At 48.8% G+C, this 20060-nt stretch overlaps 1 protein-coding gene across 1 annotated transcript in view; it reads right to left on the bottom strand.

Annotated features, from left to right (window-relative positions):
- Positions 1–20060, bottom strand: part of IFT88 (intraflagellar transport 88) — an 84653-nt gene that overhangs the window by 5114 nt on the left and 59479 nt on the right. Inside the window, 4 exon segments of the mRNA XM_061572958.1 lie at positions 142–252; positions 12461–12521; positions 13944–14050; positions 16286–16351. Of these exon segments, the coding sequence (XP_061428942.1) occupies positions 142–252; positions 12461–12521; positions 13944–14050; positions 16286–16351 (345 nt within the window).

Here is a 20060-nt window from a genome sequence, read left to right as displayed (position 1 = left end):
CCACCACCTCCTTCGCTCAGCTCTCGAGCGACGCTGAGGTTACCTCCGTAACTCAAGAGTCACAGTCATTTACGTCTCTCAAATATTGTGCGCTTTACTAAATTGCATTATTTAGTATTGTTATTTTGTAAAGTGACTTACCGATCGGCTTGCCAGGGTTGCTGCTATCATAACCTTGCCCACCAGGGGCGACGGAACGCAACTTGCCACTCAGCCTTTCGGCGCGTACGCCCTGGCCACTTCCTCCCCTGTCTACGGGCACACACAAGCGCACACGAGCACATCCGCAAAAATAATTACATGGAAATGGAATCAACATCGAACATTGCTGATTATACCGATGAGCATTCACAGTCACAAAAGATTCCCCATAGCAAATGTTGAGGCAATAATAATCAGAGCATTATTTGAAACCAGGTGACAGCCCAATGTTGCTGACAAAGGAGGTCAGAGACGCTCATCTCGAGAAAGCCGCTTTTCTGCTAAGCCGTGTACGAACTTGCTGACCCTCTTCTACTGCTGTTGTACGGTGCTCTGTCTCCTCGTGCAGTGTACGGGGTGTGCAGCTTACAGGCGTCGACACTGCAATCACTTACTACAAGACAAGCAACTTAAGCACGCAGCAGGAAGTGGTACGGTTTGATAACGAAGAGTGAGGGTGTGTTACACGTAATTCTGACTTAGAATTATAGGTGCGCGATTCATGTGTAGAGGTGATACGCGCTGGGATTAGAGATCGTATGCCAGCGCGTAATGATTGGCTGTGTAGGTGGTGACGCGCGCTGACGGTGGAGGATCAGGGGTCAGCGCGGGGTCGTGGGTTACGGGGTACTGATTGGCTGTGGGCCGGTGACGTGCTGAGAGGGAGTGATCGGGTGGCAGCGCGGTGTGATTGGTGAAGGAGTGTTAACACGCGCTGGGGAAAACGGATCGTAGAGAGAGTGCGTCGTGATTGGTTCATTAAGGAGCGATGCTCACGTTGAAGTACGCATCAGCTCCGCCTCTCGTGAGCAGGGGCTATAAAAGGGGATGCACACAGGCGTGAGGGCAGTGTGTAACCAGCGAAGAATGAAGACGGGGATGAAGACCTAGGGCCCTGCGGTACCTAGTCCCGCTGTCCTAACGGGACCGGGACTCTGTGTAACCCAGAGGCGAGTGTAGTGTGTGTAGCCATAGGCGTAAGGTCTACACGAGCCGAATGCAGTGTGTGTAGCCAGGGACATAGGGTCTACATGAGTCGAGTGTATTGTGTAGCCAGGGACATAGGGTCTACACGAGTCGAGTGTATTGTGTAGCCAGAGGCGTAGGGTCTACACGAGTGAAGGGTATCGTGTGTAGCCAGAGGCCTAGAGTTTACACGAGAGTAGTGGAGTGTGAAGTCGGAAGAACGGAGACTACACGTTGTATTTTGACACGTAAAGATTTAATAAAAAGTGTGTTCCCGTCAAGAAGTTCCTGCCGTCAATTCCCATACTTCAACTGGCGTCAGAAGTGAAACGGTCTTCCAAGCATGGATACAAGGAGGAACCGTCGGACCCACGGGATTGACCACGGGGACAACCTCGACGACGCGGGCCAGCTGCCATCGGGGGGTGAGGAAGAGGAGTTGCCCACGGGGCAGGATCCGCCGACGGCGCCGGACGAGCGACGGGGGACTGACGCCGTGCTTCGCGAAGCGCACTCCCGTCTGGCGGAGCTGCTGCTCGCCGCCGCGTCCATCCTGGCGGAGATCAGCTCGTCGGGAGGAGCGGGAACGGCGGCCGACGTTCTGCAGGGTCGCCCTTCAGATTCCCGCCAAAACCATTTGGCGATGCCCGCCATTTCATCTGCACCGACTTTTGGCGGGAACGGCCATCACCACGTGGCAGCGGTTCTCCATGCGCGCCCGCTGACGTCACCAACGCGCGCGGCGGACCGCCATCACACACCCGCCGATGGGGCCGCCATCTTACACACCGACGGGGCGGCAGAGAGGAAGCACGAGGAGGACGACTTCATCTTTCAGCAGCGCCTTCCCACGTTGTCAGCCTTCAAAGCGGAAGGCGGGGATTGGAGCCAATTTCAGCGCAGATTTTTGGCGCATCAGGAGATGTCCGCCTGGTCCGACGCTACGGCACTGCGGGCACTGCCTGCCATGCTGGATGACAACGCGCTCGCGGCCTTCACGTCCGCACGCAGGTCGGACCGCTCCACGCTCAAGGATGCGCTGGCTCTCATGGCCAAGGTCTATGGTCCTCCCTCCGCGTGCCGCCATCATTTTTATGCAAGACGGAAGGCGGACACGGAGACCGTGCTCGCCTACCGCACGGCGTTGCTTGCTCTCGCCGACGCCGCGTTCCCTCGTATGGACGAGGAGGGCCAAGATGCCATGGTTTTGGAGCAGCTGCTCAAGTTGGCGCAGGACCTGGGGGTCCCCATCAACACGGCCGATGAGACCGATATTTCATCCTTACGGGTCGCCACAAGCATACAAGCGCACGAGGTCCTTCAACGTAAACAGGGAGTCGTCTGCAACGCTGCCGTGGCCTCAACTCCGGGCCCAGTTGTCACCGTGCCCCAAGTCGTCAGCCCACGAGAGGAGGCGTTCATCGCGGGACGACCGGGGGACTGGAGATCGGGGGGTCGTTCGCCTCTGCGAGCGGCCCGCAAGCTGGAGCAACCGAGATCTCCGACGACTGTCATCACCTGCTATAACTGCGGCCTCCGGGGCCACGTGGCCTCCGGTTGCCGCGCCCCACGTCAGCGCGCCATGGGACCTCGGCTGGACGACGACCAAGGCCCCAAGTCGTCCCTGCAAACCCCGGCAAGTCGCGGCACCTCACATGCTCGGCCCGCATACTCGGCACATATGGGTCGTCGCGTTGCGGCGGGGGAGAGCCGAGTAGAGTTCGGGGATTCGGTTCAGAGAGGGCGATTCGGCCGGGACCGGGGAGACATTAAATGGTCGGAGTTGGGGCACAGAAAAGTGGCTGCCTCAGCGGGTTCATCCGTCGTTACCGGATCTATTGATGGGGTCGAGGTCAGGGTGTTAGTGGACACGGGGGCATCGGCGACTATTATATCGGATCTCATTTATAATATTCTCCCTGTACAATGTCGTCCGCTTCTTCCGGTGGATGTGCCATTTTACGCCGCTAACGGGGGATCATTGGGCATTATCGGTCAGATTAGGGCGTCCATTTGCATTGGTGATATCAAATTGTCGGGACCCGTTTTTGTTTCGTCCTCCCTGGCGGTCCTTTGTCTATTGGGCACTGATTTTTTGGCAAAAATGCCCATCAAAATTCTCATTGATCAGCGTTGCATTGAACTACCATCGGGTCGCCGTATTTCATTTTTGACGAGCCCTAATGAAATTCGGACGGCGTGCGCTACCATACAGGCGTTAGCGACACAGACCGTGCACGTGCCCCCGGGTTCACAAATGTTAATTCCCCTCCGGTTGCGGAAGCCATGGGTGAAGGAGGCCTCTGAACAGGGCATGCTTTTGGGTCCTTCTAATAGGGCTGTTGGTGGTCTCGATTTGTCGGTGGCTCACACTTTGGTGGGGGCTGACAGGGATCCGTTTGTGATGGTTTTAAACGCTGGTGCGCGGCCGGCCGTCATTCAGCAGGGCACCGTGCTAGCTCACGCGGCGTGGGTCCCTGCGGAGGAGAGGCTGGTTGCGCAGGCGGATGCGAGTCCCACGGAAAACGTTACATTGAAGGAGGACCTCGATTGGGTTGATTCGCTGTGCGCGGACTCTGACGAGTTGTCAGCGGTACAGTTGGGTGCGCTGCGCGGGTTGCTCATTGAATTTTCGGATGTCTTCAGTAAACATAAGTATGACATTGGGTGCACGGACCTGCTACGCCACCACATTGAAACGGGCGATGCGGCACCGGTCAGGCAAAATCCCTTCCGACTGAGTCCTGCTGAGAAGGAACATGTTCAGTCGGCAGTTAACGATATGCTGGAAGCCGACATTATTTCGCCTTCCTCCAGTCCTTGGGGAGCACCTATTGTGCTCGTTAAAAAGCAGGACGGGTCCCTGCGATTTTGCGTCGATTTCCGTCGCCTGAATAAGATCTCTGTGGCCGACGCGTATCCGCTCCCCAGGATGGACGAGTCTCTCGACGCATTGTCTGGTGCGCGATACTTTTCGACTCTTGATTTATTATCCGGATTCTGGCAGTTGCCACTCGACGAAGAGTCTAAGCCTAAGACCGCATTTCGGACTCCAGGGGGCCTGTTTCAGTTTAACCGGTTACCCATGGGACTTCACTCCTCTCCGGCGACGTTTCAGCGTCTTATGGAATTGGTTTTGTCGGGCTTGCAGTGGGATACGTGCCTCATTTACCTTGACGATGTCATTGTTTTCGGTAAAACGTTTGAAGAACACCTCCAGCGATTGAGGGGGGTGTTCTTGCGAATGCGATCGGCTAAATTAAAGTTTAAACCGGCCAAATGCCACCTTTTTCGTAAATCCGTGAGGTACTTGGGTCACATTGTCGACTCTTCGGGGATTTCTACCGATCCTGCGAAGACGGACTGTGTCAGTTCGTGGCCAACGCCTACGTCAGTGTCAGACGTACGCAGTTTCATCGGTTTTGCTTCGTATTATCGCCGATTCGTTGAGCACTTTGCCACCATTGCAAAACCCTTGCACGCTCTAACGGCAAAAGGAGTGAAGTTCCGATGGGGACCGGAGGAGGAGGCTGCATTCTGCTCCCTCCGGGACGCCTTGGTTAGGGCCCCACCCTTGCGCTATCCGGACTTCGCGAGTCCCTTCTTGCTAGACACGGACGCTAGCAACACGGGCATTGGGGGAGTGCTGTCCCAAGTCGTTGGAGGGGTCGAACGGGTGGTCGCCTATGGTAGCAGGGTGTTGTCGCCGGCAGAGCAGCGCTACTGCGTCACCCGTCGCGAACTGCTTGCCATTGTTTTTTTTGTACAACAATTCAGGCCATATCTCTATGGCCGTCATTTCACGGTCCGGACGGACCACGCGGCGCTCCAGTATTCATTGCGGGTCGCCCAGCCCTCGGGCCAATTGTCGCGGTGGTTGGAAGTCCTCCAGGACTATCAGTTCACGACTACGTACCGTAAAGGCTTGCGACACACAAATGCCGATGCCCTGTCGCGGTTGTTGCCTTGTCACAAATGTGAGTGCTTATCGGGATCGGCGCGCTGTAAACCGCCGGTTACAGAAGGTAGGGAGGCGTTGGTTGCGGCCGCGAGCACACCAATTGGGGATGGTCCCGCTACCCCTGGGGGTCAGGACTCGCTGCTCTCAATGTCATTGATTGAGTGGGGCCGTCTCCAAATGGCGGACAGCTCCCTGCTGGCATTGCGCCGCAAGACGGGGGGTTCCGAAGGTAACCACGACCGAACTGGCTCCTACGAGCTTAAGCAAGGCCTATTGATGAGATGGGACAGTTTGTCCCGGCGGCATGCGATTGTGGTGCCTGCTGCTGTGAGGGGGAAGGTTGTCTTGGCCGCACACGAACGCCTCTTGCATTTGGGAGTTAACAAAACGCTTGCCCTGCTTCAGCGTGACTATTATTGGCCGGGAATGGGGGGTGACGTGGTGAATATTCTGAAGGGTTGTGTTGAGTGCGCCAGACGGAAACCACCGCCTGTGCCAGCTAATCCACCGCTGCAATCCATCCAGGTCTCGCGCACTAACGAGCTCGTTGCACTCGATATTCTGGGGCCTTTTCCGGTCACGCCTAGGGGTAATAAGTACCTGTTGGTGGGGGTCGAATATTTTACCCGGTGGCCTATGGCGTGGCCACTCGCCAACCAGTCGGCGGCGGCTGTGACGGACGCCTTTGTTCAGGGCTACGTCCTGGACAAGGGGGCTCCCGAACGCTTGCTGACTGACCAAGGGAAGAATTTTTCGAGTAAATTACTGCAAGAGGTGTGCGACCTGTTGGGTACCAAGAAGGTGCGTACCTCCCCGTACCACCCGCAGACGGACGGGATGGTGGAGAGGCTTAACAGGACATTGACTTCTATGTTGTGCCAGCAGGTGTGTGAGGCGCATGTTGATTGGGACCTGCAGGTCCCTGGGGTCCTCGCCGCGTATAGAATGGCCCCCCATGCAGCTACGGGATTTTCCCCGTTTTATCTGATGTACGGTTGGGAAGCCGACCCGCCCATTGAAACGCAGCTGGGTCTGTCCGCACCACGAGCAAATTCGAAATTGGCAGAGCATATTAAATTTAATATTCATAAGCTGACAGAGGCAAGGGAGGCCGCACGGCTTAATTCACGGGCTCGCCAAATTGCAAACGAGCGGTTGCGGGCACGGAAGGTGTCCGTGCACAATTGGGAACCAGGTGACAGGGCCTGGCTGCATTGCCCGCAGGCACCTTTGGCTACGTCGCCTAAATTGTTGAAGCCGTGGCGGGGACCCGTGGAGGTCGTGCGGGTTGCACGCCCCCAGTGCGTTCAGATAAAATGGGGAAAACGCCGTTGGTACGTCCACCCCTCCCGACTGAAACCGTTCTCGCCTCCGTATGGCCTCCCCTTGTGTCATGAGGGCCGAGCATGTGACGTGACCAGCGACCCTGAGGGGGAATTGTCTTTGCCTGCTCCTCACATGTCTCCGCCTGATCCGCTCCCAGGTGTCTCGGAACTGACAGCTGCCGACCACCGGCGGCCGGATCTTGAGCGGCCGGAGCCACCGGACGGTCGCCAACGTCCCGTCCCATACGACGGACCGGCCAGACGGACTCGCGCTAGGTCGCGCTACTTTGTGTGACCTGCCACGTGAGGAGTCGAGGCAGCCGGAGCGCCTCGGCACTGCGTTTAGTCACAGAGACACTTGGCGCGTTCGTTTTCCGGTGTTCGCTTTTATTGTGTTCGTTTTCCGGTGTTCGCTTTTATTGTGTTGTTCGTCGGGCTGTATATTGCTTCATATTTAAGTGTTGTGTTGTGTTGTTGTTGTTGCGTTACGGGGCACACTGAGAGGTGGAGTTTCTTTGTTACTGCATTGACGTTAGGTTGTGTTGTTGGTTAACAGCCGGGCCGGCTGCAAGCTATGTGGGAGGGGGTGATGTAGAGGTGATACGCGCTGGGATTAGAGATCGTATGCCAGCGCGTAATGATTGGCTGTGTAGGTGGTGACGCGCGCTGATGGTGGAGGATCAGGGGTCAGCGCGGGGTCGTGGGTTACGGGGTACTGATTGGCTGTGGGCCGGTGACGTGCTGAGAGGGAGTGATCGGGTGGCAGCGCGGTGTGATTGGTGAAGGAGTGTTAACACGCGCTGGGGAAAACGGATCGTAGAGAGAGTGCGTCGTGATTGGTTCATTAAGGAGCGATGCTCACGTTGAAGTACGCATCAGCTCCGCCTCTCGTGAGCAGGGGCTATAAAAGGGGATGCACACAGGCGTGAGGGCAGTGTGTAACCAGCGAAGAATGAAGACGGGGATGAAGACCTAGGGCCCTGCGGTACCTAGTCCCGCTGTCCTAACGGGACCGGGACTCTGTGTAACCCAGAGGCGAGTGTAGTGTGTGTAGCCATAGGCGTAAGGTCTACACGAGCCGAATGCAGTGTGTGTAGCCAGGGACATAGGGTCTACATGAGTCGAGTGTATTGTGTAGCCAGGGACATAGGGTCTACACGAGTCGAGTGTATTGTGTAGCCAGGGACATAGGGTCTACACGAGTCGAGTGTATTGTGTAGCCAGAGGCGTAGGGTCTACACGAGTGAAGGGTATCGTGTGTAGCCAGAGGCCTAGAGTTTACACGAGAGTAGTGGAGTGTGAAGTCGGAAGAACGGAGACTACACGTTGTATTTTGACACGTAAAGATTTAATAAAAAGTGTGTTCCCGTCAAGAAGTTCCTGCCGTCAATTCCCATACTTCACATGTTAATGTAACACCTACTTTAGCGGCAATAATGAAAATAATTATGTTGGCGTAAACTGAGAACCAGGTTCAGGAGCATAACAATTATACTGAACTCAAAACAACTCTTGACAAAAGTTATACTCGCCCTTAACAAAATTCTACGTAAGACCCTAGCAGAAAAGATAATTACACATAGGGGTTGTGAAAACTGCAGATTTCTGTGTGAAAGAGGCACTTTGGAACACGAGAGGGGGTGTGGAAATTATGAAGTAGTGTAGGTTGCTGACACTTTTGAAGAGTTTTGTTTTTAGTTTTGTAAACTCCTCATTGGTGATGGGTATGAAGTGGCATTGTTTAGTATTAATTGGAGCATGCTGATGGCTGCCATACACAAATGTTATACTCGTGCGCATTCCCTCCTGCCTGAATATCGGTATGGGTTGACAGACTTAGATGACTGACAGATATTTTGCTTTATAACTCTGCCAATCATCTAAGTCTATCAAACCCATAACACCTGGGTCTGTCCCGTGACTTCCTACCAGCAAGCCTTCCACACTTCACGTGGACTCAACTTGCACCTATCCTGGCACAAGCACCATGGTTTACGTCGCTGGAATCTAAGAGATTGCCGTTTAAATGTCCGCGCTAAACTTCGAAACGCAACGAATTATTATTTAAGTTTGTTTTTGCATTCTTCTTCTTCCTCCTCCTCCGCCTTTTAGTATTTTTTTGTGAAAACCGTGGCTTTTTTTTCGAAGAGAGGTGCGGTTTTTTGGTAACGATGGACACCGTTGGGTAAACCAACAAGGTAACATGATTACATTCAACTTGGATATGAAAGAACAAGACATTATGACTCTGCAATAACAGCTCATAAGATCTGTGGCTATCACATGCACGCCGCTCGCCACGAGGATTCCGATGGGTCCCCTGCGACGCAGGAGCTGCTCCCTGCTGGGACTCTGCGCCTTCGCACAGCTGTGGGCAGTCGCGAGCGCCTCTTGGTGGTCGCTGGCACTGTGGGCCCCCAACTTCGACCCTGAGTATCGGCTGCTGTGCATCGTGGCGCCGGGGCTATCCCCCAGACAGCGCAAAACATGCCTGCAGCACCCAAACCACGTGGTGCACGTGGCCGAGGGCGCCCGGCTAGCGCTCGCCGAGTGTCAGCACCAGTTCCGGGCCAAACGGTGGAATTGCACCACGCCCGGCGCGGAGGACACGCTCGACCCCGTGGCTCAGAAGGGCACGCGCGAAGCCGCCCTCGTCTCCGCCATCATCGCCGCCGGAGTGGTCCACGCGGTGGCGCGCGCCAGCCGCCAAGGGCGCTGCAGGGCAACTGCTCCCGGGTCGTTCCCGACACCATGAACCTGCCGCTCTTCGCCCGGAGGGGCGGCTCCACAGACGACGTCGAAAGTGGATACTGATTCGCCAGGTGGTTTGTGGATGCGCACGAACGCAATCGCAGGAGGCGACGAGGAGGATGGGAGTCTTTGGCGAAGCTCGGCCAGATGAATTTGCACAACACCGAGGCCGGCCGGCTGGTGAGTGGGCGGATGGGGTAGATTGTTGTATATATTGTGTCCACAAAAATGAAAAAGTAAATCATTTTATGCAATTATGCAAATGTATACACTTAGGCTCGGCTTCGTTGTCTAGGGTAGTATCACCAATCGTGATTAATACATTGATTTCGCTTTAACTTTTACTCGTTATGTTTTAGTGTAATTGTCCGGTCTCAGGATTCAGATCTCGCCACAGGATACAGTTCTTATATTTAAGATCTAAATTGTCTTATGGTTGTTATTGTTTAACTTGCATCCCACTGAGATTTTTGAGTGAAGATCTCACAGGTAGTGATCCAAGTTACAGTTTATTGACGATAGTATTTCCGACCCTGAGGGCATCAATAGCAAAGGCCCTTCGTCCAGTATTTGTATGGCAATAAGGAATGTGAAGCTGGTAAATGAGCGAAGACCTTAGGTCACATTTGTTCTTCGAAACAGTGAGGAGATCCAGCAGGTAGTCTGCTTTTTTATAAGTACATCGTGAATAAATAAGATCTGATGCACAAGCCGTCGATCATTAAGAGATGTTAAGTTTGACCCAATGTAGAGATCGCAGTGGTGGGTCCTATATGGGCAGTTCAATGCAAATCTTAAGGCCGAGTGATAAATTGAGTCAAGCTTCTTCAGTACAGTACTGGGGGCTGATTTATATATGATGTCACAGTAATCAAGTAGAAGCAGTATGGTAACTTTTGTCAATTCCAAAAGGAACATAGGGGGAAAGCAGTGCTTGTGTCGATACAGAAAACCAATTTCTCTTTTTGTCTTTTTACCAATATTATCAATGTGATCTTTAAAATTCAGTTTTGAATCAAGGATGACCCCAATATACTTATAGCTCTTGACTTGCTCTATTTGATAATTATTTAAGGAATGTAATTGGGGAAAATAACTTCCTGCTCTAGTCCTTGGTTTTGGAGGTATTCAGGACTAGTTAAAGAGCAACTAGCTAATGTTGTAGTTTGTTGAAATCACCCTGGAGCTTTGCAATCACGTCATCCAGAGAGCGGCCAGCAGTAATCAGTATCGTGTCATCTGCAAAAAGATTTACCCTGGAATGATCCAGGTCAGTGCCCAAGTCATTGACATAAAGAGAGAACAAAAGGGGGCTAAGGATGGAGCCCTGTGGAACTCCTTTTGTTATCTTAACACAGTTTGACCTCCAGCCATCTATGAATACAGTTTGGGTGAGAGAAGAGAGGTAATTTTTTAACCATTCCACTGCGTGTTTGGAGAAACGTAGGCAACTTAGTTTACAGCGTTGAAATACAGTGTTTTTTCTGAAAGACTTTGCTGTTTTTTCCTGGATTTTTCTGTTGCGTGTAGTCACTTTAAGATGTTTCTTGTTCATATTTTTGTTTGTTGCGGTTGCACCCGAGTCAAGAGCCGCATGGCTCACAGGGTTATACCTAATACATGAAACTGAACTGAAACTGAATTTTGTGGGTGTTGTTGTTGTTGTACTCTCAGTGTATATGTCTGGCTTCCAGAGTCAATCAGCTGCCATAATTATAATCATCCTTACAAGTGTGTGGCCTCTGCCACATGCATTTGTCTTGAGTGTATTCTCTGTGCTTACTACGGGGCGCTACGGTGGCGAGGTGTTAACTACATCGCCTTGTATATAGGAGGTCGTGAGTTCAATTTTGACCCTGATGCCTGTATATTTTCTCCGGGTTTTCCCTCCACATTTAGAAACATGCATTTAGAGTATATGACTGCTATAAATTTCTACTTGATAAGCCACTTCGTTGAGCTATCATTTGTGGCCAGGTTGCTTCTGAAAAAGAGCTTGATAGCTCAGTGGGCCTTACCTGATAAAATAAATATAGTTTAATCTTGATTTTAAGCTTTCATGACTGCAGAAATCCATACTCTTTAGTTCTTTCGGTAAAGTCACATAGGTATAAAATAAATCACGACGTTTCGATCGCAACACAAGAGCTCGTCCTCAGGCGGCTTGGTCTGATCGATTAGAGAAGTCGATTTAGTGATGATATTGTTGTTTTTTTTGGCTAGGCGGTTGGTGGGATCTGATGATTTTGGTATAGCTGCCATCATTAAGAAGGTACTGAATTTTGTTGTTGTAAGTGGTTGTATCCGTGGTGACAGTGGCATTGCCCTTGTCGGCTGAGAGGATGACAATGTCATCTCTGTTTTTTTAATTTAGAGAGTTAAAAACGCTCGTCCGTGCTGATGTTGCTAATGGGATTCTTAGCGTTTTTGAGGAGAGCAGCGATTTCAGATCTAGCAACGTCTACCGGGATGTGTCCCAAGCCTTCGAGGGCTACGTCGATCTGGGCGATTATATCATCCACTGGGATATGTTTAGGGGTGACTGAGAAATTCAACCCTTTCACTAGTACCGATTTTAGGCTGTCAGGAATTGGGATGTTACTCTAATTGATGACAATCTTGTTAACATCTAACTTTTTAACGTGTGGCTCTGGCTTCTAAAGAAGCTCTGGATTCTAAAGAAGCCAGAGCAACACAAAATCAACAGAGATCCCACCAACCGCCTAGCCACAAAAACCAACAATATCATCACTAAATCGACTTCTCTAAACAATAAGACCAATCCGCCTGAGGACGACCACTTGTGTTGCGATCAAAACGTAGTTATTTATTTTATTTTAAACCTACGTGACTTTACCGAAAGAATAAAAGAGTAAAGATAGTTTAGTTTTATCTTATATTCAACTGTTATGTGTGCAGTACAATCAATTTGATGGCACCATCTCGTGACTACATACATCTGTGTGCACATTCATTTGTTCACCGCAATGGGTGGATGCTGGTGTGCAGTACCCAGCCTGGGTGGCGATGTGGAAGTGGTCACCGATTTATTAGTTCCCTCACGCTAAAATGTTTTGCTTATTTTCAATGAAAGGTCACAACGCCCTCTCAATGAATAAACTTGCATTCGGGAGTGAGGATTGTTTGCTGGTTTTTAGTTAAGTGCTCATCATTGCACTGCTTTTTATTCTTGAGTTGTATGTGGGATAGCAAAGATCTTTGAATGAATCAACAGTGGGGTTGTCAGAGTACTCACCACTCCCTGCACTGCCCTCCCTCAGCGTCCGACCACTCCCAACACGCCCAGACTTCACTCGCTGTAAAGCACACACACAACACAGCACGCACGAAATGATTCATAGAACCTGACTGTGTGCCACTGTGGCAAGGATGCTCATTCAAACAGAAAGCCTGCGAGTTCAAATTCTGGTTGTGGGTCAACAACAGTGTGCCATGTATTTGTGGTCATTAACATGACCGCCATGCTGCAGTAAATCACCAAAGATACGGCCAAACTTACGAGACAAAACACAGCATTGTCCTATGGGGAGGCGACTGGCCCCCATCAGAGGAATGTGGAATTCTCCCAATGACCTTCAGGGCCATAATAAAAATGAACATTTCCCACTTATAATTGCTCCATAAATACGTTGAACTTGCAAACCTAAACAGGACATGTTTATAAGCGTACAGCCAAAATTATAATAATATAAATTTTTATCCTTGATTTATACAGATGCAGGGAAGCCTCACTGAATCTCAAGACTGTTTAAGGAAGAGACTGCATTGGTCCGCAATTTGTCATTTGTTTTATTTGGCCAATTCCTAATGTTGATGTCTGTTTTGATGCCAGAGGAAATCAAGACACAAGAAGAAAACCAATGCACATGACGCGCTTCTGCGGCCCTCTGGAAGGCTCTTACTTTCGATATTAGGAATCCACTGGAGCTCTGCACTTTTAAATCTAGATTGAAAACTAATTTCTTTAAAAGTGCTGTTTGTGTTTAGTTTGTTGTCCTTCCCCCGCACCTCCGATTAGTGCGGTTGGCGACGTACGGTGTCGAAAGAAATTCTACATACATACTACATGCCAAAGCCTTACACTGAATTGTCACAAACCCATTTTCTGTGCTGCCATCTCCTGGTCATCGAGCAGCTCAGCAAGTCTGGCAGTATGGTTGAACAGAATGAAATCTGGCCACTACACCAATCCTGACTCCAAAGTAATAGTTTAGAGGTGTGCACGCGACCACACAAATTACTGCTCAACCTCTCCTCCGACAGGCCCGAACAAAACAGGTGTTTACATTGAACCGAAATGTTATAATATATCATTTCTTACGATTTCACAAAATCGATACAATATTTAGATGCATTTTGTTTGAAAATATACAAAATGTGGGTCCTTTCTGTCATTTCCATTAAAACAATGTACGTATGTATTAATGCTGAACTTATTTCGCACTGTACGTAGTCAACTGTGCTCATCGGAGGTGCGGGAGGACAACTAAATACAAAAAGCAGCTATCAAGAAATGAGTTTTCACTCCCGAGTTAAAAGTGCATCGCTCCAGTGGCTTCCTAATACTCCCTTAGCTACGTAATCTTAGGGTGTATCGAGTCCACGGCAGACACTGTGGCAACATCACTCCCACGCAGATGAAAATTATAGCAACTTCTGAGTGTGCTCGGGTGTATAAAAACGTGCGGGCACGCAACCCTGCAAACGCATGCCCTTGCCTGTTCCTTGACGTCCCGAGCCTTCTCAGCACGCTTCAACTTAGTGGCGTACTCCTGGGCCTCCTTCAGTCCCATGTCGTTACACAACCGCACCAGGAACTTCAGGCCTAGGACATTGCCAGGTAAGTGCACACACGTGCACAAGTACACGTGTGTGCAACAACCACAACCGCCGTTCACCACCAAGTGGACGTGACGTCACTGCGGCGCTTGTGCCAAGCTTGGTGCACTTTCTGTGTGCATGTGTTCGTGCTCACGTACACAGATATTAACATACGGCAATAACATTTACAAAACTTAGATGCTTTACAAAGGCTCGCCATTAAAATGCTTCACGGAATTTCTACCTCGCGGTTCTATTGACAATCAATGATTTTATACAGGGTGGAATTGCAACACATTTCCAAGACAGTGCAGTTTTGAGAATGCAGGCATGATGGGATGAAATGTAAGAAGGGATCATTAACAATGTAACAGACACAGTGTGTCTCTTCTTAAGAGCAACAATGTGGGGATGCACTGCCACTTCTAAGCGAATAAATAATGGCCAGGTTTCCACTGGATCATCACAGTTGATACGTGTGGCGTATTCTGTTCCCATGGCCTTGCAGATAATAGGATTCATGGAAAAGAGAATGAGAAGTAAAATCTTAATAAGTGGCTGTGTCGAGTGGTGGTGGGTTATATTTACGCGCTCTAACCCAAATAACCCTTTATTATGAATAATAATGGTCGCGAAAGACTACTTGTTAAACTGTTGGGAGGTTCACTATATACGTATATTTTAATGGCACTCAATGAAACAAAAAGGTAGACTTGCTTAAACAAATGTTTATTGGGCAACACTGATCTGAAATTCCGCTATTATTAAACAAATCCTTTATGATCTCGATTCATAATTGATTGTTGGGTCAGATCATCGTGTGACTAAAATGCCAAAGTGTGTCGTGCAACCTCCTCCACCCGACTCAACCAAATAGACAAAGTTGTCACGTGAGTAACAAACGTGACAATGTATTCATGCTTCAGCACACCAGTGTTCAAAAGTTAAATTGTAGTGTGCAAGTATATTGAGGGACCGTGTTTTGTGTTGCTGTGGCCTGGGACTGTTGTTGTTGTTTTGCTGCCTTGTCCAAGCTCGCATTTATTGTTGAAAAATCGGCCGGAATTAATAGACTTTCCAATTTGTACTCATAAACTTGATTTATTTGCATTTGTTTATTTATTGTCGTGACTGGTTCACCTTTGGTGTACTTTGCACTATCGTGTTTTTGTCTTGTTGTTGTTGTAACTTTCTGACCTCGTACCCCGACTGGACATTTGTCAAAAAGAGCTTCATAGCTCATCAGATTCCTTCTACAATATAAATATTTTGAGTCTGATTGAGTGTGTTGGAGAGCGATCGACACACATTTAACAAAGTGTTTATGAACGTTTCACCGGTACAGTATTGGGCCTTAAATTTTTTTTTTATAATTTAAACCTAAATTAATACAAATAAAGTGTGATGCATTGTCTATATTTACTCATATTCTTCCACTTTTATTGAAAGAGAAGGTAGATTCAAAGTCCCTGTAAATCTACATTTCCCTTGTAATCTGCAAACAGGTGTGCATGCAGCTGCTGTGTTATTTTCGATAGAAATTGGAAAGGAAAAAATGTAAGTGGATTATACAAATTTCGGTAGGAGCCTGACAAGGCATTTCCAAAGGTTTGACCTAGATAGCGTCTGCTTAGGTGATATCTATGTAAATTGTATGTACATTGTATATAGTTCTGATTTAGTATTATTTATTATTGGCCAAAGTAAACCCTCCCTTCCCATGTAGCGTGCTTGCTACCGTCGTACCAGCTATGCTATGAAGCCCCTGTAGACCTTCCCTTCCCGTGTAATGTGCTAGCTACCGTCACATCATCCGCACAAAACAGCCCTTGTAAATCCTCCCATCCTATGTAATGTGCTCAGCCATTTTGAAACATGGTTTGACTGGGTCCTCATTGAAAAAGGGCTTATTAGCTCAACGGGCCTTCACCTAAATAAACTGACTGACTAGTCTTGGGTCTTTCGGTAAAGTCACGTAGATAGATTCAAAGAAAATAACCAAATATATTTTATTTGAACCTATCTACGTGACTTTACCGAAAGACCCAAGAATATGAATTCCTGCAGTCACGAAAGCTTTAAGTCAAGATTTAAACTGACTGACTTATATGAAATGTGCAAACCTTTCAATATCAATGGACATGGTTAATGTACAGGATAACTGAAGATGAATAAAACACGAATGTGAAACCCTGGCGATGGATATACCGGTAAGCATGGCACAGTGCATCATACTTACACTCCACGTTTTCTGGAAACTGCACATGCACCATCTTATAGGTTTCTAAAGCCTTCTGATAATTTCCTGTTAAGAGACAAAACACAAAATCTATATTAGGCTAAACAGATCGATAAGCATCCATACAAAATAGAGACCAAGCTAAATGAAATAACAGCAAACAATAACGATATGAACATGAATTTTATATATAGAGCATCTGTTAAATATCCTTTAGAGTAGTTTGATGCATGTCAAGAATGCATCGTGATTGATAAGCACGTTCACAAGATTCAAAATCATGGAGTAGAAGTAATATACAACTTGATAACTACTGTTGGACATTTGTCAATAATAATTTCAACTTGTAACACGCCGCACACATTTACAATCTGAGTATGACGTTTCATCCCGTAATTACAACTCGCATCATTAGGAAGAAAAGTATCCTCCCCAAAGAGGTTCGTCAGTTTAACACATAGGCTTTTGCGACCAATATCATCCATAATATAGGGTTTTTTTGGGTTAGATCGCGTAATTATGAATGTGTCGTTAAACCCGCCACCACCCAACAGCCAATTAGTAAGGTTTGTCATGTAAAAAGAACATGATGATACTATCTTCTTGGTTCTTTCGGTAAAGTCACGTAGAAGGGAAGTAATAAAATAATAAAAATAAAACATAATAAAATAATTCTCACGACGTTTCGGCCACAACGCAAGCAGCTGTCCTCAGGTGAAACCAGGTCTGTCGAGGCGACAGCGTCTGAATGAAACAGCACACGTGCTTGGAGCATATATATAAGCTGGGTTGGAAGGGGGGGGGAAAGGGCGCCTTGACAAAATTATTTGCATATCAAGAGGAATTTAGCATATTTATGGGAAATGCAGGTATGTGATTAGTACTACTTATGTCCGTGCATTATGCAGGATTAGCAGCATCCAAGGGAGGGGATATGGGAAATGCAGGTATGTGATTAGTACTACTTATGCCCGTGCATTATGCAGGATTAGCGGTATCCAAGGGAGGGGATATGGGAAATGCAGGTATGTGATTAGTGCTACTTTGCCCGTGCATTATGCAGGATTAGCAGCATCACAGGGAGGGGATAGGGGTAGCATTAATAAAGGGAAGAAGTGTTAATAGTATGTAGCTGCAGTAACTAAAACCACCACATAAACAACTAAAGTATAAACTACATAGTATCATCATTATACTAAATATACTCTACAATAAGCTGAGTTACTAACAGTAAGTAATACATTACAATTCTACGTTGTAAAAAATATAATATGCTTCCATCTAAACTTTATTCTCTTACATCACACGAGTCTACACCGTACTATATGGTTTACTAGCGGAAGTACCCGGCTTTGCCCGGGTGAAAAATATCTTTCTTAAAAACCTTACATATATATACACAGATACTAAGGTATTGTATATAAGAGGCTTTCACAAGTCCAAAAAGTTGTAGAAAGTGTGGGGTAAATAGTTGATGTCAAAATGTTTCCGAAAATTGTGGTCTCCCCCCCCCCTCAAAAAATATCTTTACCCCTCGTAGGTATATATACTAACAACACCTTACATACAACAGAGTAAGTGGTATCTATTGACTTTGTAGTAGTATCTACTGACTGTACCGTAGTATCTACTGAGCCAGTAGTAGCTACTGACTGTGTAGTAGTATTTAGTGACTGTAATAACTACTGACCATAGTAGTATTTACTGGGCCTACAGTAGTATCTACCGACTATATACTCGTAACGACTAACTGTATAGTATCTGCTGACTCTATAGTGTATCCACTGACTATAGTAGTAACTACAAAATCTATAGCAGTATCTACTCACTCTATAATAGTATCTACTGACTCTAGTAGCTACTCACCGTAGCAATATGTACTGACTGTATAGTAGTATATACTGACTGTAGCAGTATTGACTGACTGTAGTGGTATATACTGACTGTTTTAGTATTTACTATAGCGGTATCTACCAACTCGATAGCAGTATCTACTATCGCTACAGCAGTGTATACCGACTGAGGTCGTACCTGCTATCACTACAGCAGTGCATACTGCTGTGTTGGTACCTATTATGATGACAGCAGTGCATACTGACTGTGGTGGTACCTGCTATGATTACAGCAGTGCATACTGCTGTGGTGGTATCTGCTATGATGAGAGGAGTACATATTGTGGTGGTGGTACCTGGTATGATAACAGCAGTGCATATTGACTGTACTCATCATTCACCCTCACCATTCACCACTCACAACTCACCCTTACCACTCATCCTCACCACTCACCACTCCCACTCACTATTCACCATTCACCCTCACAACTCACCACTCACCAACCTCCCTCACCAATCTCCCTCACCACTCACCCTCACCACTCACCCTCACCACTCACCCTCACCACTCACCAATCACCACTCACCCTCACCACTCACTCTCACCACTAACCCTCACCACTCACCGTCACAACCACCACTCACCCTCACCACTCAACTTCACCCTCACTACTCACCATTCATCCTCACCAATCACCACTGACCAATCACCACTCACCACTCTCCACTAACCCTCACCACTCAACCTCACCACTCACCCTCAAAACTAACCACTCTCTCACCACTCACCCTCACCACTCAGCACTCACCCTCACCACTCCCCCTCACCACTCACCCTGACCACTCATCCTCACCAATCACACCCTCACCAATCACCACTCACCCGCACTGCTCACCCTCACCACTCACGCTCACCCTCACCACTCACCCCTCACTAATCACCACTCATAACCGCCACTCACCCTCACCACTCACCACTCACCCTCAACACTCATCCTCACCACTCACCGTGACCACTCACCCTCACTACTCACCACTCATCCTCACCAATCACACCCTCAACAATCACCACTCACCCTCACAACTCACCCTCACCACTCACTCTCACCACTCACCCCTCACAACAACCACTCACCCTCACCGCTCAGCACTCACCCTCACCAATCACCACTCACCCTGACCACTCACCACTCATCCTCACCAATCACATCCTCACAAATCACCACTCACCCTCACTGCTCACCCTCACCGCTCACCCTCACCACTCACCCTCACCACTCACGCTCACCCTCACCACTCACCCCTCACTAATCACCACTCACAACCGCCACTCACCCTCACCACTAACCCTCACCACTCACCCTCACCACTCACTAATCACCTCTCACAACCGTCACTCACCCTCACCACTCACTCTTACCACTCACCCTCACCACGCACCCTCACAACAACCACTCACCCTCACAACAACCACTCACCCTCACTACTCACCCTCACCACTCATCCTCACCAATCACACCCTCACCAATCACCCTCACTGCTCACCACTCAACCTCACCACTCACGCTCACCCTCACCATTCATCCCTCACCAATCACCACTAACAACCGCCACTCACCCTCCCCACTCACCCTCACCACTCACCCTCACCAATCACCACTCACCCTCACCACTCACTACTCACCCTCACCACTCTCCCTCACCACTCTCCCTCACCACTCTCCCTCACCAGTCACGCTCACCACTCACCACTCACCGTCCCCACTCACCCTCACCAATCACCACTCACCCTCACCACTCACCCTCACCACTCAACCTCCCCTCACCACTCTCCCCCTCACCACTCTCCCCCTCACCACTCTCCCCCTCACCACTCTCCCCCTCACCACTCTCCCCCTCACCACTCTCCCCCTCACCACCCTCTCCCTCACTCACCACTCTCC

This window comes from Lethenteron reissneri, chromosome 7 (genome assembly GCF_015708825.2).
Source record: "Lethenteron reissneri isolate LAM-NWPU_2019-01 chromosome 7, ASM1570882v1, whole genome shotgun sequence".
NCBI classification, from domain to species: Eukaryota; Metazoa; Chordata; class Hyperoartia; order Petromyzontiformes; family Petromyzontidae; genus Lethenteron; species Lethenteron reissneri.
The sequence above is the reverse complement of the archived record's forward strand: the minus strand, read 5'-3'. Positions and strand labels throughout refer to the sequence as shown.